This window comes from Chelonia mydas, chromosome 3 (genome assembly GCF_015237465.2).
Source record: "Chelonia mydas isolate rCheMyd1 chromosome 3, rCheMyd1.pri.v2, whole genome shotgun sequence".
NCBI classification, from domain to species: domain Eukaryota; kingdom Metazoa; phylum Chordata; order Testudines; family Cheloniidae; genus Chelonia; species Chelonia mydas.
Genome location: NC_057851.1, coordinates 144,173,529 through 144,195,022, shown reverse-complemented (window position 1 = coordinate 144,195,022; position 21,494 = coordinate 144,173,529). Strand labels below are relative to the sequence as shown.

Sequence of the window (21,494 nt, the reverse complement as noted above, 5' to 3'; positions counted from 1 at the left end):
GCATGTTCACTCTTTGTATAGAAAAAGACAACTGTACAGCTACATTTACAGAGACAAACGGGCCGGGCCCCCACTTGCGCCAAGGGGCACCCCGCCAGGCAAGGCCTCACGGAGCATGGGGTGGCTCGTGGCAGTGCTGTCCTGCACTGGCCTTCTCACTCTCTGCACCCCACCCCCAGCCAGCATCCCTGCTCCACTCTGCCAGTGCCTCCTGCTGGGGAAGGCGGGGACTGCCGCAGGGGGCAGATCAAAGTCTGGAGCAGTGCAAGCAGCTGGGGTCAGTGTCACCTGGAAGGAGGGCAGGAGCAGGAGAAAGGCCAGGGCAGGAGGAGAGGAAGGCAGTGCAGTAATTAAGGCATCTGACTGGCACTCATGACACCTGGGCTCTATCTGCAGCCCTGCCCCAGTTCCCCATCTGGAGTATGGGGTCATGACCCTTCCCTAGCTCCCAGGAGGGAGGGGGAGGAATAAAGCCATGAATGTCTGAGAGGCTCAGCAGCCATAGAGATGGGGGGGCACACATGTATATAGGGCGGAGTGGGAGGGAGTGCAGTCTGCAGGACTCCCTTTCACTCAGCCAGGCATGCGGCGTTTCCCTTGCTAGGTGAGGGGGAGAGAAACTGGACAAGGGTGAACGCTCCAGGGACCCCTTGAGAGGAGGGCAGGATGGGGAGAGCTAGTCACAAGCAGCCCCCAAGGGGGCAGTGCCCCAGGCACTCTCTTTTCTTTTGAGCCAAGGACCCCAGACTTGGCGGGTGTGATATGAATTTGAGGCAGGATCCTGGCATCTGTGTGTGTGGAGGGAGTCACACAACACTGGGCAGAGGGAGATCTGTGTGTGCAAGGGATCCAGGGGTCACACAAAGTACGGTGGGCACACAGGTCCTGGAGCCATCACACAAGCTGGGGGTAGGGCAAAGTGGCCCAGCCATGGGAGCCCCAAGCCATCCTCAGGGCAGGTGGAGGTTGCTCCGCAGGTCAGAGGGCATCAGGTCTGTTAAAGCAGTGAGAGTTCATAGCAGTACACAGGAGACGTTCCCCGTAGCACCGTAGCCTCTACGTGCTGGCCGGGAGATGAGAAGCTGAACCAAGCATGGCCTCAGTGTCCATGCTGCCGCCCCGCTAGATCACCGTCCGGAAGAGGAAGGAGAACACGGCTCCCAGCGCCAGGCCCAGTGAGAGGAAAAAGGCCATGATGGCTCCGGCTGTCTCGGCTTCGTGGGCGAGCACCTTCCTGGGGGAGGAGAGAAGCGTCAGCCCAGCAGCACTATGCACCAGCCCCCACCCTTGGTGGCTCCTGTCCTAAGCCCTCCTGTAGGAATCAGTGCCCTGCAGCTCCCCAACATCTCCCACTCCATTCTCAGGGCTGAAGGGAAAGGGAACGAGAACCTGGAATGAACTAGGAGTTGTCTTTGGGGGATAATTCTGCGCCACCCCAACAGAAGGGCTGGGAGGGACCTAATGGGGCTTCTCAATGCACACTTCAGCAGAACATGTGGGAACTAGAGCAGGCGGGCTGCCCCCACCCTCGCTCGCAGCTGGCGCCCTCGCTCCTGCCCCGCCCCTCCTGCTCTTCCAGCTCTTGTCTCCCCATCTGTGTGGCACAGAGGAGTTAAAATATTTCTGCTGGACACTCCACCCCTTGTGGCAGAGTCGGGCTGAGAACCCAGGTCTCCTGACTCCCAGATCTGTGCTTCAGCCCCTGCTTGTGAGTCAGAGCAAGGGGCTGGGGGGATCCTGGGGCACACACAGGGTCTTCTCCCCGCCCTGTGGCCAGGGCCGCTTTAGAGACCAATTGTTCTACCGCCAGAGAGAAGCCTCAAGTGCCTGACAGAGAACAGTTTAGTCCAGTTTCCAAGGGCCCCCAAGGTTGTGGTACTGACACTGTAGGGAAGGAGGGGACAGGATGGCATGTGAGGGGGAGCAGCCTGCAACGGGCCCCCGATGTTGGAGGGCAGGAGGCTCCCTTCACGCCACTGGGAATGCACTTGGTGAGCAAGTTCATTGACCTGCCCAGCTGTTATGCACTGGAAAAGCACTGGCGGAGTGTGTGTAGGTCCGACACACCCGGCGGTGGCGCTCTCGTGCTGCCTCTGCTGGAACATGGCAGGCAGAGCAGAAGTCTGCGCTAAGGGTGATGCCCAAACCAGAAACATGCTCTTTTCAGGCTGTGTGAGGAACGCAGGGGCTGGGACGGGGTGTCACACACAGCCACACAGGACTGAAGCTGAGCCAGGGGTCAAGCTGGCGCTGTATGTGGAGCAGGGGGTGGGGTTAGGAACCAGGCCGGCCAGGAGCAGGGAGAAGCGCTGGCATGGCTGCCACTTGATAATCACACACACTGGTGATGGGGAGAGGGAAAGGGGGGCAGGAAGGGCACCTACTTCTGGAAGGGAAGGGGGCCGAGGAGGTAGTTGCAGCAAAGGGCAGGGAGGGTGCTGACTGCTTCCCGGCGGGGCTTCTCCGCAGCAGTAACCCCATCCCCACGTCCCGCTGGGACGAGCGCCCAGCTCTGAGTTATGGGCTCGTAAAAAGACCACAGCTGCTAAGTGTCAGGCAAAGCGCCATCCTGCAGCTCCCGGTGCCAGCATACCCCTCGCCTTGACAGACTGCAGGGCCCGGTCGACCCCAGCTCCCTGCGCTGGGGCCGAGGCTGTGTCCCTGGCCGAACGCTCTGCAGGGCCAGTCGCCTTTGGCTGCCTAGCTCTGGGGGCAGGTCTCCCCCCCGGCGATCGGCCCTGGCCCCTGTCGCTTTCACTCCTCTCTTAGGAGGCACAAGTCTGAGCTCAGCTCCTGGCTGGGGAGGAAGGAGAAGACTCGTGGCTGAAGCACAGGATTGGGAGCCAGGACACCTGGGTGGCCTGGGGCAAATCCTCCCCCCACCACCCATTTCTCCCTCTGTAACATGGGGAGAGTGCTCCTAACCCACTGCACCAAGGCAACTGGAAAAGCACCCGTTAGATAGGCAGGGCCTGGATAAGGGCTGTGCCCAGGCTGGGTCCCTGGGGCAAAATTGCCATCAGCCAGTGCCCAGTGCAGCAGCATGGGCTGGTGTGTGGTAAGAGGTTGCTTGGCTCCCCTCCCCCCGCCACGGTCACACTCACTTGGGCCCAAAGCACATGCAGAGGCTGGCCAGGTAGCCGTTGGAGATGGAGAAGAGGATGATGAAGCTGATGTACCAGGCGTCGTGGTGGAAGAAAACGGGCATGTGGCTGCGGGGCTGCACGTTGCATAGCATGAAGAGGGGGATGAAGACCATACGGGCAGCCACCATGAAGGGCAGGAGCCGGCTGTCTTTCCCAGGCTGGGAGAGAGAGACACAGACCTATGAGTGGGTAGTGTGCCACAGGACACTGGAGAACTGGGCAGGTGCATCCCTGCAGGGCACTAAGGTGCATCCGACGGCAAGAGGTGAGGGCAGAGGGGGATCCATACAGGTAAGGCATAGGAAGGAGGCTGTTGAAGGAGCTTCCCATTGTCCCACTCAACTCTAGGCCCCCCCTTCTAACTGAGGCAGCTCAGTGCTCTGCCTACCCGCCTGAAGGGGGTGCTGCTGAGGGACGCAGGCTCCCTCTCTCTGCCCTGCAGTGCCCTTTGCACATCCTGCGCCCCCATCTGATGCGAATGTGGCTGGGGAGGACTGGACTTGCTGAGCTCCTGCACTGCAGCTGCTGGCTTAGGCCCCAGGGAGAACAGCGGGGTCAGCAGGCAGGTCCCTGGGACGCAGTCCCTGGCTCCTGCAACCCCTTCAGGTCCATTCCCTGGGACTGGGCTGGGGCTTTTCCAGCCCGCTGACTCGTGCTGCTGGAGCGCTGGGTGGCAGCAGGAGCCAGAATGCTGAGCCAGGGTTCTGCAGAGCCAGTAACGAACTGACGGAAAACAACAGGCTGATGGCAGCTGTGAAAGCCCTGCACGCACGCAGTCCCCCGCCCTCTCCCGAGGGGACGGCCGTTCATGGGAAATGCCCGTATTCCTGGCCGGCTTTCACCAGCTCCCTGAGCTCCCCTGCCCCACGCTCTCTGACCCTTGGCCCTGGCTTGGCGAGTTTCTGGTCAGTCTCCCTTCTCCTGCCTGCTGTGTCTGCAGGTGTGAGCCCTCCCCAGGGAGCACTTCGGTTCTGGCTGGAACCTGCCCTGTTCGGTCCCTTCCCTTCGGCAGGTCCAGCTTTGCTTAGAGTCGAGTGCGCAGAGTGGGAGCCCCCATCTTTGTCTTTCTCCAGCTGGGTGTGAAAACGTGTCCACTGGACCCGACGCCGCTGGGACATCCCAGCCTCTCCTCTCGGTTCCACCTGGGCCTCTCCAGAGCGGTTGCAATGGGGCCACCATGGATGGATGCTACTGTCCCGGAGCCAGGATTGGCTGCCTACATCTGACATGAGCCTTTGTTGTCCCCTCAGCTTGAGACCCTGCAGGGCACATTGTGCCCACGACTGCCCCACCGCCGTGCCAGGAAAGCCCAAAGAGTTTGCTGCGGGATAGGGGCGGGCCAGTCCCAGTGTTTGTGGGTACAGCCAAAACCAGCATCCTGTTGACTGAGTGGCCCCGCCCCGGGAAAGGAGGGCCTCCGGCAGATCAGCCAGGCCAAACCACAGGCAGTCACATCCCCATCTCCATAAAGCTGTTTTGGAACCATCTCCGGCTGGGTCCTCCTGCCAGCAGGGATGTGGCCTGGCGAGGCAGCTCAGGGCCAAGGGCGAGGGCAGCCAGACACCGTGACCCCACTGCTGGGAGGGAGTTTTGGAGAGGCGGCTCCTGGCAGCAGGGGGTCCTAGCTCGGCCAGGCCAGCTGCCTCAGACCGGACAGGCTCCCCGTTGTCTCATGCTGTCAAGAGTTTATTCAAACAAACATCCTGAACGGTAATGGGGGAAGTGTTGTATGGAGCGCAGAAGAGGTAGGAAGAGCCAGAGACGCCCCAGCCCCCTCCCCACCCACAGCAGCAGGCGCAAGGGATAGTCACTGCAGAGCAAAACTCTGGACCCACAACCTGGCCCACTCTAGGCCACCTGGAATGTGGGAGAGAAAGAGTCCCCCAGCAGCCCTGTTAACTGTACAGGGCCCATGACACACACTCATGCAGATCGGTTTCCAAAACACCTCCCACTCCCTGGACATGGTAGCACCCTGAATGCTAGCTACAGGGGGCGGTGTTTAGCCTCGCTCCTGCATTCTCAGTTCCCTGCTGCTGGCTGTGCCTGGAGGACGGCAGGTGGCAATTCCAGGGCAGAGTGGGTACAGGGCTCAGACCAGCCGACACAGTCTCGGAGGCCCACACGAAGGGCCTCCGAGCCCTGTTATTGGGACAGGGCCAGACCCCACAGCAAACACCATAGAACTCCAGAGCATCAATGGCACCATATGGGGCAGGCCTGAGGGGGCAAGAGAAAGAAACAGAGGGGGGCCAGGGAAGGGGCAGCATTGGGCACTGCTGCCATGGAGGGGACTGTAGCCCATTTGGTGCCCTTTGTGAGCCCAGCCCTAGACCGCCTGCGAGCAGTGCAGCCCCCTGCTGCTCCTCCTCCGCCCTGGCCAGCTGTTTGTGTAGCTGCAGCCTGGGTTTGTTTACAAGGAGGCTGCAATTGAGAAGATGATTGCCTCCAAGCCACACTGCCGGGAAAACAGCAGCATGGGAACGTCTAACCAGAACCTCACAGGATCCCGCCCCCACGCCCATTCGCCACATCCCCTCTCGGACCTCCCCAACACCAGCTCCCTTCCAGGACCTCCAGCCTACCCATCTCTCTGACTTCACTTGGGCCCACGCCCTCCTTCCCAGCCGGAGTTTTCTCAGCGCCATCCTGTCCCCGGCGGTGAGCTGCTCTTCCCTCAGCGCTAGCTCCCAGACTCATAGACTTTAAGGCCAGAAAGGACCATCATGATCATCCAGTCTGACCTCCTGCACGTCGCCAGCCACAGAACCTCACCCACCCACTCCTGTGACAGACCCCTAACTGCTGGCTGAGTTACTGACATCCTCATTTAAAGATTTCAAGTTACAGAGAACCTACCATAGATCAAACCCACAAGTGACCCATGCTGCAGAGAAAGGAGAAACCCCGCCATGGTCTCTGCCAATCTGACCTGGGGGAAAATTCCTTCCCGACCCCAAATGATGATGATTAGTTAGACCCTGAGCATGTAGGTGGGACCCACCAGCCAGACACTTGGGAAAGAATTCTCTGTAGTAACTCAGAGCCCCAGCTAGCGTCCCATGTCCAGCAACTAGAGATATTTGCCAGCTGCCATCCCCACACCTCCTTCCCGGTCACACACATTCCCAGAGCAGCCCATCTGTTTCTGCTCCCTGGGCTCCTTTCTCCCAAGTAGCTACTGCCCTCTGCACTCTTCACAAGGCAGCTGATGGCTTCCTACCAGTACCACCTATGGGTCCCTTCTATGCCCTTGGCATCCTGCATCTTGCTTTTCTCTGGGCTCACCACTTCTCTCCCTGCTGTACTTTGCTGCCCGCAGCTGCTGGTGTCCCTCAGGGCACCATCCCCTTGCTTGCTAGTTCTCTCTGGAGTGCCTGTTACATACACTTCCTGGGGAGTTAATTATAGACCCTTAAGCAAACGTGTCAGACTCAGCTGGGAAAACACCCCGAATTCACAGTGCCTTTAGCTTCTCCAGCCAAAAGAGGCAGGACAGGATTCCAGGGGGACGGGCTCCCTACAGCTCCATGATAGTCACCCCTTGCCCTTTCCTAGCATGTACACACAATTGTACTTGAGCCCCAGCCCACTGGGAGGTAGGGGTCAGCAGCAGGATCCCTACTGTACAGGTGGAGAAATTGAGGTAGGGCGCAGGGAAATGACTCACACACGGGCATGCAATGAGGCAATCAGAGCCAGGGACAGAAACTAGGAGTCCTGACTCCCAGCACCCTGCTCTAACCCAACAGTCCTTGCTCAGCTCCCAGAGCCAGGATCAGAATTCAGTGCAGAGCCCCTTGTGCTAACTTGCCAGCGCCCACTTCCTTGTGTCCTGCATGGGCAGCTGGGCTGTCAGGACACAGGGCAGCCCTGAGAGGTGAACTCTGATTGGCTGACTGTGCTCCTAAAGGGTCAGGGCCCAGCTGCCAGGCCTGTGCCCCCTCCGCTCTGCCCCACACTTACCCACAAGCAGACAGCTGTGAGGCTCCGTCCCAGCCAGTCGAAGATATTAAACATCAGGAAACAGGAGACAGGGATGAAGTACATCTCTGGAGAGAGAGGAAGGGTCAGTGACAGGTGATAGGAAGGGGTGGGGTGTCCTGTCTTCTGCATGAGGTGCTCCCCACCGTGCAAGGGGACAGGGGGATCAGGCCCTACCCAACAACACAGCCCCTCCCAGGGGTACAGGCTCGCACCCTCCCTCTCCCTCCAACATGCCTCTCCCTGCAGCTCAGCAGCCAGGACAGGGTCTGGGCCCAGCCCACACCATTGCCCACAGATCCTGCCCAAGCCTAGGAGGGAAACCTGGCGCTCAGTGTGTCAGAGGACACAGCAGGCCTATCCAGCTCTCAGGTTGCCATCAGATGTCACTGGGGCCTCTCCCCGTAGCTCCTTCCCCACCCGAGCCCCACTTTCTTTCAGCTCTGCCCCTGGGGCTCCACTCCCTTCTAGCCCGCCCTGTCCCTAGTCTCCCCAGCAATGAACGAAGGGAAGCCTGCTGTCACTCACCCCACTTGCTGCTTCCTGCGATCGTGGACTTCACCTCGGCGGTGACTGCCGGGAAGACCCCAATGGTGACAGTAAAGATGAAGCAGATGGACAGAGCCATGACCCAGATCTGAGGGGCGAAAACAGAGCCAGGACCCGTTACCCAAATATGTAGGGACAGACCAGCTCTGGGAGTCTCCCACTCCGGGTGAGAGATGTGGCCCAGGGACCCATAAACCAGGTATGAGGGGTAGGGGGTATCACCGACTCACATACCTTCTTAAAGATGCTGAAGACGGAGGGCTTCTGGCTGGAAACTTGGGGGGCTGTGTTGTTTGGGTACCTCTGTTCCACCCCATTGGGCTCGCCTGTAGGGAGAGACAGGAAGGGTGAGGGGAGGCCCTAAGGTGGTGGGTGACCCCAGGTGCAGCCAGTAGCTCCACGCTTGAGCCCAGTCCCAGAGTCAGCACTGATCATGCCTGCCGCTTCCCCATCCCCTGGGATTCTGGGGTGGACCACATGCAGAGGGGCTGCAGGCTTCCCCAGAACCAGAAGCCTCCCCAGGTCCAGCTCCAGTCCCCAGCTCTCCCTCCAGCCTACCTGTCAATATTCCCCTCTCCCCTGGTCCAGGCTACTCCCCCGGCATGCCCCACCTTTCTTGATCAGGTCGATCCTAGTCTCCAGCTCAGGATGCCCCTCATGGACCCGATACTCGGTCTTGTCCTTCATCAGGTGGTAACGGAAGAAGTCCTGCAGAGAGACCACCCAGAAAGTTTGTGTGTGTGTGGGGGGGAGAGGGGCGGGAGGAGAAACTCTCTGCCCCCAGGGATGGGGGCTGTCTGCGGCCAGGACTGGAGTGTCACGGGGGAAGCCTGCAGGCACGGGAATGAGGCTGGCTTCCCCTTGCACTATGGCTCCTCTGGAGCACAGCACCCCCACTCTCCTCTGCCGGATGGGTGGTCCCCTGCTGGGGTAGGTCCCCACCCTCCACCTCCCTGAGAAGGGCAAGTCCTTACCAGGCGGGGCAGCAGGATGTAGGAACCGATGGCCAGCAGGATCACCACGCAGGCTGTGATGAAGTAGCCAAATGCGCTGTCTTCCAGCAATGAGCCGCCTGGGAGCACGGAGAGGAGAGAGGCCGGAGGTGAGGGAAGGGCAGAGGGGGTTGCTGGGGAAGGCAACAATAGGGGAAGAGACATGCCCTGCCTCTCCCCCCTGCTCCAGCTCTGCCAGAAGGACACCCCTCTCCTAGGACAGGATGTTTGCAGAAGCCTGTGGAGACCCCCCAAGCTGCCCCCTACAGTGATCACCTACCCAATAATTGGATTTTAGTGCCCCTCCCAGAGTGACCCCCAAGTGTGCCCTTTCCTAGAGGTGCCCTGGCAGCTGGCTCTGAACTGTGTGTGTGTAGGGGGGGTGTCGAGGGGACGGACAATCTGCACACCCTCTGCACCGATCAGGCCCTCCTGCAGCTCCTGGGCACAGGCTGTGTTTTGCAGCAGATCCCACTGAAAGGTGGGCGACTGGAGGGCTGTAGACAGGGCTTCATGGGAGTTACTCACTGGCGATAGCGCAGATCATGGCCAGAGCTGCGAAGGTCCCTGCCATGCCCTGCCCGCTCATGATAGGGGCTGTGTAGCTGACAGGCAGCAGCCCTGCCAATCCAAAGAGGCTGCCCTGGAGGATGGCACCAAAGGCTGCAAGGACAAAGACAGGTAATAATGAGGATCGGCAAATAGGGGTGACACATAACAGTGCCGTTCTCCCACCCTTGCTGTGAGACAAACAGGGGATCTGCACTACATCGCGGCCAGTGCCCCTGCCCGGCTCCCTATGGCGCCTCCTGCTGCGGGAGGAGTAGCCATGCATTTCAGTGCCAGGAGATCAGACCCAGATGCGAGACCCTGTAGCAGCAGAGTGGGTTGGCACTGCCTGGGGTAACAGCGAAGGGAGTGGTTGAATGCGGCCAGTGCCTCTTTCCACCCCTCTGGGGCCAGCTTCCCCGACCCCAATAGCATCAAGGATTGCCCAAGGCCCCCACTCACAATTGATGAGGATGATCTTGACCATGGTGATGACGAAGAAGGGGAGGGGCTCCAGGGGGATCTTTACCAAGGCAGCTGTCATCATGAAGACCAGCAGGATGGCAACCAGGCTGCCCAGGATACGGACTCTCTGGGGGACCCTGCAGGGCGGCAAGAGAGCCCCACAGTGAGAAGAGCCCCTGCCAACAGGGCCATGGGGGGCTGCGAGAGGCACCCACCTCGGCAGGCCTGCCTTAAAGGGAAATTGGGTCACAAAAGCCAGGTGTTTGGTGGGTCTCGTGCCAGTGTCGATTGGGGATTGGTCCAGCTGGGCTCTGGGAGGATGGAGGGGACCCGGAGGGAGGCTGAGTTCTCTGCTTGGCCAGAGGGGATGGAGATGAGGGACCGGGCCAGGGCAGGGGCCCAGACTTACCTCTGGTGGAGGAAGGAGTTGAGGCAGGTGAAGATGAGCAGGGGTAGCATGGAACAGAGCGTCATGAAATTGTTGAACCTGGCCTGCAGGTGGGTGGGGGGAGGCTCCTGGCCCTTGTCCGTGCTGTTCAGCCCAGCGAGGGGCTCCAGGGAGGAAATGTTCTGGGGTTCCCCAAGGCGGTTGGTGAAATACTGAAAGGGAGAGAGCGAAATGAATGCGCCTGTCTCCGACACACCCATGCCACATGCACGTCCCTCCTGGCGCATACCAGCTCCCAGACCAACACGAGCATGGACCACACGCACCACACACTCCTTACCCTGGTGGCTGTCATGAAGAAATTCCATGGCAGCAGCGTCCCCAGGCCAAGTGTGAAGAGTATCAGCCAGACAGCTTTATACCTGTGCGAGAGATGGGCAGAGTCAGAGGGGTCTCTGAGCAGGCTGCTGCTGGGACAGGTCAGGCGGTAGGAGGATGTGTGGATATTGCCCCCATCTCCTGACCATCCCTGGCCCAAAAGAGGGGAGAGGGGAAGGAGGCACCGAATCATGAATTAGCTCAGGTTCAGTGTTCATAAAGGGAGGGCAGAGGAGAGATTTTCTTGGAGAAGGCAGGGGCCTGGGCTACCTGCCACTCCCACAGCTCTGCCAATGCCCCTCACCCCTGACCTGCAGCCCCCCTGCTATCCCAGCCCTGGGCTCCCCACACACAGCTCTGTCAACACCCCTTGCCCCTGACCTGCAGCCCCTCTGCTATCCCAGCGTTGGGCTCCCCACACACAGCTCTTCCCATCTCTATCGCTCCTGACCTGCAGCCCCTGGCTGTTCCAACCCTAGGCTTCCTTAAGCAGACATTAATTACATTCCTCAGGACAGTGCAGGCTGGTGCTGCTCAAGCTCCCTCACACAACACAACACAGACAGACACTAGCCTTTGGGGCACCCCTGCCGAATTCTGCAGCACTCTTACAAGCACTAATGTCACCGGCCAGTTCCCAGATTCAGAGATTCTCAGGACAGAAGGACCATTGTGACCATCTAGTCTGACGCCCCGTATAATACAGGCCGGAGAACGGCCCCAGAATAATTCCCTGAGCATATCCTTTAGAAAAACATCCAGTCTTGGTTTAAACACTGCCATTGTTGGAGAATCCACCATGATCCTTGGTAAATTGTTCCAGTGGTTAATTACCCTCCCTGGTAAAACTCGGTCTTATTTCCAGTCTGAATTTGCCTTGCTTTGACTTCCAGCCATTGGATCGTGTTGTACCTTTCTCTGCTAGAACGAAGAGCCGACTAACAAGTATTTGTTCCCCATATAGATACTTATAGACTGGAATCAAGTGACCCCGAACCTTCTCTTTGTTAAGCTAAATAGATTGAGCACCTTGAGTCTATCACTATAAGGCCTGTTTTCTAACTTTTTAATCATTCTTGTGGTTCTTCTCTGAACCTCTCCCCAATTTATCAAACTTCTTCTTGAACCATGTGTGGGCACCAGAACTGGACACAGAGTGTGCCAGCAGCAGTCACCCCAGTGCCAAATACAACCGTAAAATAACCTCTCCACTCCTACTTGCGATTCCCCTGTTTATACAGCCCAGGATCACTTTCGCCCTTTTGACCACAATGGAGCACTGAGAGCTCATGGTCAGCTGATTAGCTGCCAGGACACCCAAGTCTTTGTCAGAGGGTTCTCCATTCAGTGGGGCACTGTGCCGTTGTGCCTGTTTTTACAGAGGTGCTGAACACCCCGCAGCTCCCACTGGCTTCACCTGGACCAGCGAGTGCTCAGCCCCTCTGAGAATCAGGCCCTACATGTCCAACATGGGACACTCAAAGCCTAGAGCTGCTTTTGCCCACCTAGGCCTTGATGCAGTCAAATGGGCACGCGGAGTCCTGGCTGCCCCTTAGTGGCAGCTCTAATCATAGTGCTGCTTAGTACAGCACCCGCCTGTTGGACCCAGAACCCCCTAATGGGAAGTTGGATGTGTTGGAGTTCGGAGAAATAAGGCCAGGTGGGTTGTTAGCTGCGAACACCAGGGGCTCCCACTTCCTTACCCGCTGTGTATGCCTTCCCAAAGAGAAGAGACTGGGTGCCCCCAACAAGGTGTAACCGGGGGGGAGCTATATCTGACACTCTATATGGCATTGATGCTAAGGCAGGAGAATGGATCCCACTTGTAGGAGAGGGGCAGCTCTCTGCGGGAGGGGCAGTGGGGAGAAGGGTGACTGCTTGGCCCAGGACAGGTTGTGTGGAGCCCTGCAAGTGCTGGGAGCAGCCCCGCCTCCCACTGACATTAAGCAAGAGTGCAAGGGTTCAGCTGCCCTGTGACCCAAAGGGGATTTCCAAGCTGTTATGAAAGGGAGGGAGCAAGCGAGGGTGTTGGCTGCTCACAGGCCCGTGGCGGCCAGATATGTGCTGGCAGCTAGCAGATGTGGGAGGGGGCCAAGTCTCTTAGTATTTGTCTTCTCCTCGCAGTGCGGAATGTTTGCAGCCCATGAGTTATGGGGAAACTGACAAGAGGAGAGCTGCCAAGGGAGGAGAGCGCCACAGACCTGATCCTGTTGCTTTAGTCACGTCATGAGCTACAGACTGGGCTCCACCGTAGAACTACAAATAGCACAGCACTGGCTGCTGCTCCCCCAGCCCTCTGCTCCAGGGCCACGGCAGAAGGCAGGGCAGTAGGGTTTCTGGGTCTGGGGACAGCAATAGCTCCCCACCACCCCACCTCCAAGTTTCAGGGACACTGTATTTGTCAAGATCATGGCCCCTGTGGGCTCATCCCAGGGTCCTTGGGCTCTTCTGGCAGTCCTGTCACTTGGTGAGCCTGCCAGGCTGCAGGGAGGGGGTCCCGGAAACATTGCTGCAGCTGTGGTTCTGTCAGGAGGGGCTGGTCAGGGGACCAGCGCGGGAGGCGATGTTTCCAGGGGACGTGTGTGCACGCATACTAAGGCCTGGCCATACCTGTCTGAGGGACCGCTGCTCGTCATCATGGTGCCTGGTGGCGGTCAGCGAGGTTTGGTAGTGGTACTCTCACTGTGCTGCTGGCGTCCTGCAAATCCAAACCAAACAGAGAGCTTAGTGGGGAGCTGGAATCCTGGGAGCAAGAGGCGCAATGCTGGTTTTAGTGCTGGGGTCATCCTGGGTGAGCTCCCAAAGGGCTGGGATCAGCAACGCTCTGAAAGGGAACAGTACCCGCACAGATCTGCCTCCCCTTTGCAGAGCTGCTGCTTGGAGCGCTTCGAAACGACTTGCTCAGGACAGGCTGGGATGCAGGGCAGTGGGGTCGGAGGCCTGAAGCCCCTTCCTCCTGCAGGGAAGCCCTGCCCTGACACTGCCCCTTTCTCCCCTGGGTGAGTTGAGCTGGCATTTTTCTCAGCTCCTCAGTCCCCTCTGCATCAGCCAGGCATATCTGTTCCCCTTCAGTTACATACCCAGCAGGTCCCACCCAGGAGGCCTGGCTCCTCCATTCTAGGCTATGTGGAGTCGCCAGCCCAGCAGTGACTCCAGTAGGGGCAAATACCCCATCTCCAGACAAGGGGAATGCCTGGCTCTGGCATGCTCTAGGTTCCTTTAAGCTGGTGCATATCTCCCACCCCCTTTTCTCTGCCATGTACACTGGAGCAAATCCTCCACAAGGGCTGAGGCCCCTCCCAACCCCTCTTTGGTACCAAGTGACAACGAACCTTTAGGCACCTGCTCCAGCCATGTCTGCTTTCTGCAGAGACCCGGCCCTGCTTTATCCCTATACACCAACGGCTCTTCAGCCCTGAGGATGGATCAAGGGCCAGCTGGAGGGTCTGAGCATAGGCCAATCTCCTCCTCCCACAGAGACTGCAGGATTTGCTGCCCCATCAGCAGGAGCAGCCCTAGCCTGGCCCTTGCCAGTTTCAACTGTTACTACATTGGGCACTTCCTCTTCACACGCAGTGGGCATACTCTGGGGGCCCCCGTCTAGCTCACTCCCCTCTGCAGATCACATGACCCCCTGGACAGGGCAGAAGTGTGATCCCTTTTGTCGCTTATGGGGCACAGCATAGTTACCTAGTACATCTCACCCACTTCCCCCTACCATGGCTACCCCTCAGAGAGCCAGCGCCCAGCCACAGCTGGGACTGCTCCTCAAGGCTCCAGCATCAGTCTAAGGGAGCCCAGAAATAATGGAGAGCAAACGGGAAAGCCACTGCATCTGGTGGGAGAAAGCCTACTCAAGGCGAGGAGTTCAGCTCAGGGGACACGCGAGTGCGGGAAGGAACTTGGGAAGACAACTATGAAGGTGGAAGGTGCTGCACCAGAAGAGACTAGTGGGCCCATATGCCCAGCATCCTCTGTCCTTGCTGAGCTGGATCAGATCAATGGGCCCATCTAATCTGATGCCCCCTTACGTCCCCTGCTGCACTGGCTGCTGGTCCCAGTACTTAATGGCACAAGGAACGTTTAAAAAAAATCCTCATCATGCACCTGGCCAGGTGTGCAACCCTCTCCCTAGCCAGCTGACACCGTGAAGCGTGACATCCAGTTGCCCGTAGGTCAGCATGCAGAAAGCTGCAAGCGTTCCTGCTGCATATCCTGCTCCCCAGCCAGATTCATCCTGCCACTGCACAAGGGGCCCAGGGCAACTGGATCCCTCCTGTTGGGAGAGTTCCAGTGGGGCTGATCAGAACCTGGATCCCAATATGCCGCCTGATAAACGCCCTGACTGTGAGACACACCCCTGCTCCCCCACCACACCTGCATCATAGAAGGGCTGCTGGAGAGGCCGAGCCCATGCACACACCTGGGGCTGACAGAGCCAACGGAGGCTCTGGCAGCCCCATGCCCATTGAACGGGAAGGCGTGTCTGAAGGCAGTGGAACTGTGTTTTGCCTCCCCGGGGGTGAGTGCCAAGCCCCTCCTGGTCATGGGGGCTGCGTTGGAGCAGATGAGTTGGTGTCAGCTGGCGTCAGGTCACATCACACAGAGCCAAGGGAAGGGAAGTGAGGAAATGGAGGATTTCGCGGAGGGGATAGCGTGTGAGCAGTACTACAGGCTGCCAGCTTCAGGATCCCAGAGGAACGATGGAGCAGGGCAGCAAGGCCCAGGAGCTGGGGAGTTTGCCGGCGTGGGGACGGCTCTCCCTGCCAGCAGTGCAGCTGCAGTGGGCCCGCTTGCAGCAGCCTCTGAAAGCCCATCTGTCACAGGGCCCTGTCACACCTGGTTTAGTTCTGCTGCTCTGAGCTGGTGGGTCCCCACACACTCCTCTCCCAGGCCCCTCTCTCTGCCCTGAAGGGGCCATTCACTCCTGTTTCCCTACTGACTGTGAGCCCATGGCACTCTGGGAAAGGCGAGCGGCCTTCCTAAGGGAAGGTGCCATAGCTGCTTAACCCCATGCTCTCATTTTGCTAAGTGCCTCCATTTCTTTCCAGAGTGCTGGCTTATTGCAAGCACTCACAGACCAGCACTCATTACTCCCAAATACTTGTAATGCAGCCAGCTCAATACAAGCAAATCAGTGTGAGTGACCCAGCCTGTGCCGCCTTGGGCAACCCAATAACAGTGCCCTACAACCAACCAGCGTACGTAGCCCAGCCTTCACAAGCAATCCTGCGATAATGCCCAGCTCAGCTGGGCTAAGAAAGCCTGCGAGACAGCTGCTGGGCCTGCACTCTTCCTCTCAGAGGATACATCAGCCTTCATGGATCGTGAAATCCTCCGCACATCAGGGAGAGGAAATACTTTTTTCAAGGTCATGGCATAACAGCTTTGTGACAGTTCTGCAGAGCTTAGAAATGAAATCTCCCTGCAGGGGAGGGATGTGGGAGCCCTTGTAATAAGCCAGGCTGCTGCTCCCTCTTGTGAATCGGCTGCAGGGCTACCTCTGACAAACTGCGCGGCCCTTCAGGGCTTCAGGCCACATGGGATGGCATGAGCTTTCCATGGTCAGTACTTTCACCCCTGGTACGCGCCAAAAATGGCTGTCAAGGACATTGTTCCCATAAAACGATCAGGACAGGACAGGTCCAGATGCCTTTCCTGCCCTTATCTATAGATATTCTTCAGAGAGTCAAAAGTCTTTCAGATGTCCCAGTGCAGGGGCTGACTTGAAGGGACTCCCATCTGAGTTCACGCTGCCCTTAGGGGAGTGCCCATGGACGCTTTTGATACGGATAGAGTGTATATTTGGCAGTTGTACATTGAACGCAAAAATCTCGCTGATGCTGCACTATGGTATATCTGAGATTTCACACTCCCACCTGGCTCCCATATGGATCCTAACCTGGCTGCTATTTAAACTAAAGGGCAATTGGGCACAACAACATATGGGCATCAACTGACTATGGACACATTTAGGATGGCAATTAGAAGGTTTCTAACCCTCAGACAGATGAGGATCTGGAACTCCGAATAGGAGTTGTAGGGGCAAACCATGATCTAGTTTTAAGAGTGAGCTGGACAAATGTATGCGTGCGATTGTATGACGGGGTTGCTTGTGATCGAAAGGTCAGGGCTCAGCAGCCTTGGGGCTCCCTTCCAGTTTGCCTTATGTTCCTAAAAGGTCTTGTTTCAGGGTTCCAGCCGGCCACCCTGCAGGGGTCGGGAAGGGATTCCCCCCTCCCTGCCAACGTATTCTGGGAGGTTTTTTTTTTTTTTTTTTTTTTAAATCTCCTTCCTCTGAAGCATCAGGGATGGCCATGGTCAGAGATGGTTCGTTGCACGGGGAGGGTTGGAGCTCTGAGATGGCACCAAGCACTCTCTCTCAGCTACTTGCCCCACATGCTCATGGTCATCGCCATATGTAGGGTTAGGAAGGAATTTCCCCCCCAGGTCAGATTCGGGGAAACCCTTGGGGTTTGGGTTTTTTTGCCTTCTTCTGCAGCATGCGGGTCACTTGCAGGATTATCTGGGTATATCACACTTAATCATTTCCCTGTCATTGCAGGGGAACTTGGTCCCTCCTATCCTCTGCCTGTGGCACATGACAGTCTAGTCTCCTGAGGGCTGTAATACTGTGGTCTCATTGAGGTCGCTGGGTTTCGTGTGAGGGTGCTGGGAGGTGCTGTTGGTCTGAGATATACAGGAGGTCAGACTATTATGAACTGGTGGTCCCAGTTTGGCCTTCAACTCTATGACTAATGAGGCTGTGGATCCACTAATTTGGAGCTGTCTGGCCTGGTGAGGGTCAGGTTCCTGGTAAACGCAGGTTTTTACAGTTAGCCTCTTGTATTTCTACATCCCAGGCAGAGGCTGTGTGCACAGAGAGCTGTATTTGTGCACGTGTGCATCCAGGGGATGGTGTGTCTCATACTGTTCCCAGAATGACGACAAACCCTTTGATTCAACAGTCACCTTCAAAGAGCTGATGAGGAAACAGCCACAGTTTCCAGTCATCCTCTCTCTTCCTTCCTGGGTCCTGTTTTCAGACATCCTCTTTCATTGCTCGCCTGAGCCCAGAAACCTGGGAACCCCACAGCCACTTCCCACAGGCTTCCAAACCGGAGGCTCTGCCCCTCCCTGGGAAGAGGCAGCAGGATCATGGCAGTCTCTGAAGGGCCAGTGCCTAGAGTCTCTGCTCCATTTTTACAGGGGCTCTGTATGCTGGGGCCAATGAGAGAGAGAGAGAGAGAGACTAAGCTCTTCAGAGGCAGTTGGACATCAGGCTCCCCCATCCTGCTCGGGTGTCTCTAATGGGGGCAGTAATGCCTGCTCTCTCATCCCGGCAAAGCTGCTGACAGCCCTAAGACTCTCATTGCAGACACTCACCCCCTTCCTCCAGGTCAGGGACCCTGCAGCAGCTCCTAGCATTGTCCACAACCATGACCCTGTCCTGTCCTGCTCCATTTTCACTCCCCCATCTCTTTGGCAGGGAGTGTGAAATCAGCCAGCCCTGAAGAGGAGTCATAATCCCAGCACTCTGGGAGTGAAAGGGTGACCCGAGCCCAGCCCCTCTCAGCCACCCCATCTGCAGAGCCTCAGGTGGGAACTCTGCAGCCAGTGGGAACTCTCTGGAGAAATATAAAACCAAGGTGTTTTATCTTTCCTAGCACCCGGCTCCTTCTTATCACAGCTGCCCAGAAGTCTGGGGGGAGTGGCACAGCAGTGTTTCAGGGCTGGGATATGCCTTGAGTTACAGGCTACAGACCACTGTACCAGCCACTTCCAAAGCTAATGAGCACAGCTCCTGACACTGTGCGGGACCTGAGCTAACGTACCCGGTCAGCACACTCCACGCTACTTGAGGAGCCAAATATAGCCAGCTCCCCAGGCATCTCCGACCCAGTTTGACTCACCCAGCATGGACCTCATGGGGTGAGTTACACTGGCATGAGAGGAGAAACAGACCTTCCAGGGAGAATCCAGGGCTGCAATAACAGTGGTTAGTTACCGATGGGGTGTAAACGATCACAAACAGCTGCAAGTGGGCCTGGAGTAAAGTTGTGCTAATGACCCTGATCTGGCACCAGGTGAGTGCGGAGAAAGAGTGTAACACATATGCTGAGGGGCTCGGTTGGTTGCAGCAGCTAATAGGTGGGCACAGAGTAAACTGAAGAGCTGCTTTATCTTACACCCACCTGTTAGTTACTTCTCCCACTACACACTCCCCGCTTAGTGCATAAGACAAACTCCTTTCAAACCCCCCCATCCAATGCCAGATCCGTGCCAGTCACACAGCTTTCCCAGAGCATTCACTCCCACCTGCTTCCCGACCATTCCACACAGTTCTGCTAGAAGTGGCCCTCGGGCTCAGAGTCTGATCAGAGTTGTACAGTGTAAAGCCAGTACTACTGCCTGGAGTGACTTCACATGTACCCTGCTGTAACTCACAGCACAATCAGACTCTGGGTGTTTACACCAGACTAAAGAGTTTTCCGTGAAAAAGAGAGAGAGCTGGCCCATTGAGTTTGGGGTAAAGTTTCCCTGCAGATTGAACTTCTAGGATCCCTGCCTACAACCCCTTACCAAATGCCCCCATCCTACCAGCCAGGTGCTCTCGATAGCTCCTTCATGCTCTCTGTGCCTTGGGCATGCTCCTAGCTCCCCCAGAATTACGCATATTTTGGAACAGTTCCTAAGAGACTAGCATATAAAGTAGATCATTAGAGAAACTCCCACAAACACAGCCGCTTAAATAACAGCGCAAACAATGCCGAGTTCTCACAACAGGAGGAGGACTCAGCCCCCATGCTCCTGGCTCCCTTCAGCTGCAGCAATCTCCCAACCCCCCTGCTTCCGCAACATGTGACAGAATGGAAACCGACCTGTTGTCTAAACCCAGCTGCAGACCCTTAAATCCCGCAGCTGGGAACAACTGGCTGGTTTGGGGTGTGGATCCCCCTTGCCCCAGTGGACAACCAAGAGAGATTTACCAAGAGGGCAGGTGGGTCTCCGTCAGTCAGGTCGCTCCAGACCCTTCAGGCTGCACTGGGCAGAGACTCCATGGAGCAGCAGCTCAGGGAGGTGCCCTAAAGGCCCTGCGGCTGGTATCTGAGCAGTCCCACAAGCTGAAGCCAGCACTCTGGATGTGGGAGGGGAAAAGCAGATACAAGAACTGACCCGGGCCTCTTTCTGAGAAAACACAAAGAACTCTCCCCTGACAACCTGCTATGTCAGAGGAGCGGAGATAAGCTACTCTCAGTGTGGATACCAAGCACGTGGGACAGGGCCTGTCTCTCCGATGAGATGTCACATAGGGATCCTGGTTACTTATGCCCACTAGAGATTCCCAAGCACTTCTGGTGATGCAGGGTGTTACATCCTGTGCCATGGCCTCATCTCAACTTGAGCAAGTCCATTCAGCCACCCTCACTCTCCTTGCCGTTTCAAACAGATACTGAATTCCTGCCTTGCTTCGTGGCTTAAAAAATTGTGCCATGTCACTGTGCACTGATAAAAGGCTGCCACGCTCCACCCAAACAGTGGCTGCACTGGAGCAACCAGAGAAACATTGTGTGTGTGTGAAGGAGAGTGTTTAACAGAGGTGAAGCCAGTGAATAGGGGGTGGGGGTGGGCACTGTTTCTATACAGGCAGTAAATCTGTGTGCATTCCCACTTGAGTGTAACGCAGTACAGATACAGACAGGTTGGAGGGAGGGACCTGTGCCCCAGGGCCAGAGCAGAACTCTGGCTATCTATCTCCACAGAGTTAGCCACACACAGGCTGTCTCTGCTCTGCCCCAGACTCAGTCAGGGAGTCTAAGGGCTGGGGTGTGCAAACTGCTAGCCTGCTGAAGGAAAGATCTATACACATTTGAACTGATTTGCTGACTGGGCCAGTTTTCTCCCCTAGAACTTACTGTGATGGTTCTCCGGGTACCCAGAACTTGGCACCTGCTGCCTCCAGAGCAAGAGAGCTTGCCTGTGGTAGCTAGGTATTAGCTCCCTGATACCACCAGCCTTCCTAGCTAGTACAGTAGGTTTTCCCCTAAAGTTCAGTCTGTTGCAGAGTTGGCTGACTTCAGACGAACCAGGATCCAATCTTTTATGAAACATGCTCGCTCAACAAGACGTCTTCTCGGTGAAGGGATGCAGAGGATCATTCTCCATGCTGTGATAGAATGAATTAGAATTTTGTTTTCATTCACAGACAGGGTGACCCCATCTGTTGTATCCTTCCTTTTTACCTCCAAGTGGTTTCAATGTTTATAGTTTGTCTTTGATGGTTTTCTATTCACTGTTCTCAGTTGCTGCAATCGTAGAAAATTGAGCAACATGTGACATAATCAGTTAGCCGGGGCGGGGGGGGAGGGAAGAAATGTTCCCTTCCACTTGAATGGGCCACCACCAAGATGACTTAATGCTTTCCTGTGCCCTATGGACTCATTTTTACTCCAAGACCATAAGGTACAGCTTTCAATATAGTTACATTATTCCTTAAACATTACCCATACACACAATGGTTATAAGTTACAAGCACTCAGTAGAGACATCATATGCTACCCTTCATGGATAAACACCCAGAAAATGGTGTATGAGGTGGACTGAGTTTGTCAGGTCTGAGACAGGAGTTGTTTGTAAAGAACAGCGAGCCCTTTGCCCATTGGCACCAATTGGCCTCCGTGTCACAAAGATCCATTCCTACCCAAATCCTAAGTTCACCAGAACTAGGACCCTGGTAGGTCAAAGCAGGCTTCGGAGAAATTAAAAGTGGTTACCACAGCAATAACAAGGAAGAGCCAAGAGCAGCTGACCGTAAAATACCCAGGAAGGGAGGGAAGGAGGTTGGCCTTGCTCAGAGAAGCAGATGCCACTGAAGTATCCTAGGAGATGCAAGTCAGGTCATTGGGGGTTTACAGAAGGAGGCTCTGCCATAGAGTTAATATTGGTCTATTAAATATCCAGTGCCCACCCAGCATCCAAAACTGTACCCAATGCTTCAGTGTTTAGCCCCGTGTCCCATGGTCCCACTTCCAAGCCAGCACC

General features: G+C 56.7%; 1 protein-coding gene and 1 long non-coding RNA gene across 14 annotated transcripts in view; one reads left to right on the top strand and one right to left on the bottom strand.

The window, feature by feature from the left end:
* Nucleotides 1-21,494, bottom strand: part of SLC29A1 (solute carrier family 29 member 1 (Augustine blood group)) — a 59,773-nt gene continuing 38,279 nt past the window's right edge. For 4 of the 13 annotated variants that reach the window (XM_043543484.1, XM_043543482.1, XM_043543483.1 and 1 more), the window contains exons 2-13: nucleotides 13,062-13,149; nucleotides 10,414-10,495; nucleotides 10,095-10,285; nucleotides 9,683-9,822; nucleotides 9,200-9,334; nucleotides 8,654-8,751; nucleotides 8,291-8,387; nucleotides 7,914-8,005; nucleotides 7,659-7,767; nucleotides 7,113-7,198; nucleotides 3,105-3,304; nucleotides 1-1,234 (exon numbers count right to left, since the gene is read on the bottom strand). In XM_043543484.1, coding sequence (XP_043399419.1) covers nucleotides 1,123-1,234; nucleotides 3,105-3,304; nucleotides 7,113-7,198; nucleotides 7,659-7,767; nucleotides 7,914-8,005; nucleotides 8,291-8,387; nucleotides 8,654-8,751; nucleotides 9,200-9,334; nucleotides 9,683-9,822; nucleotides 10,095-10,285; nucleotides 10,414-10,495; nucleotides 13,062-13,090 — 1,371 coding nt within the window. In that variant the 5' untranslated portion in view covers nucleotides 13,091-13,149 and the 3' untranslated portion in view covers nucleotides 1-1,122. Of the gene's footprint in view, nucleotides 1,235-3,104; nucleotides 3,326-7,112; nucleotides 7,199-7,658; nucleotides 7,768-7,913; nucleotides 8,006-8,290; nucleotides 8,388-8,653; nucleotides 8,752-9,199; nucleotides 9,335-9,682; nucleotides 9,823-10,094; nucleotides 10,286-10,413; nucleotides 10,496-13,061; nucleotides 13,195-13,783; nucleotides 15,036-17,423; nucleotides 17,928-18,364; nucleotides 18,437-19,052; nucleotides 19,152-19,441; nucleotides 19,619-21,494 lie in introns of those variants that run through there. The other 9 variants (XM_043543479.1, XM_043543478.1, XM_037895500.2 and 6 more) reach the window with 9 other exon arrangements.
* On the top strand, nucleotides 18,215-20,657 carry LOC119565821. The gene is made up of 2 exons (XR_005224818.1): nucleotides 18,215-18,383; nucleotides 20,518-20,657. It is a non-coding gene; the product is annotated as an uncharacterized LOC119565821 (long non-coding RNA).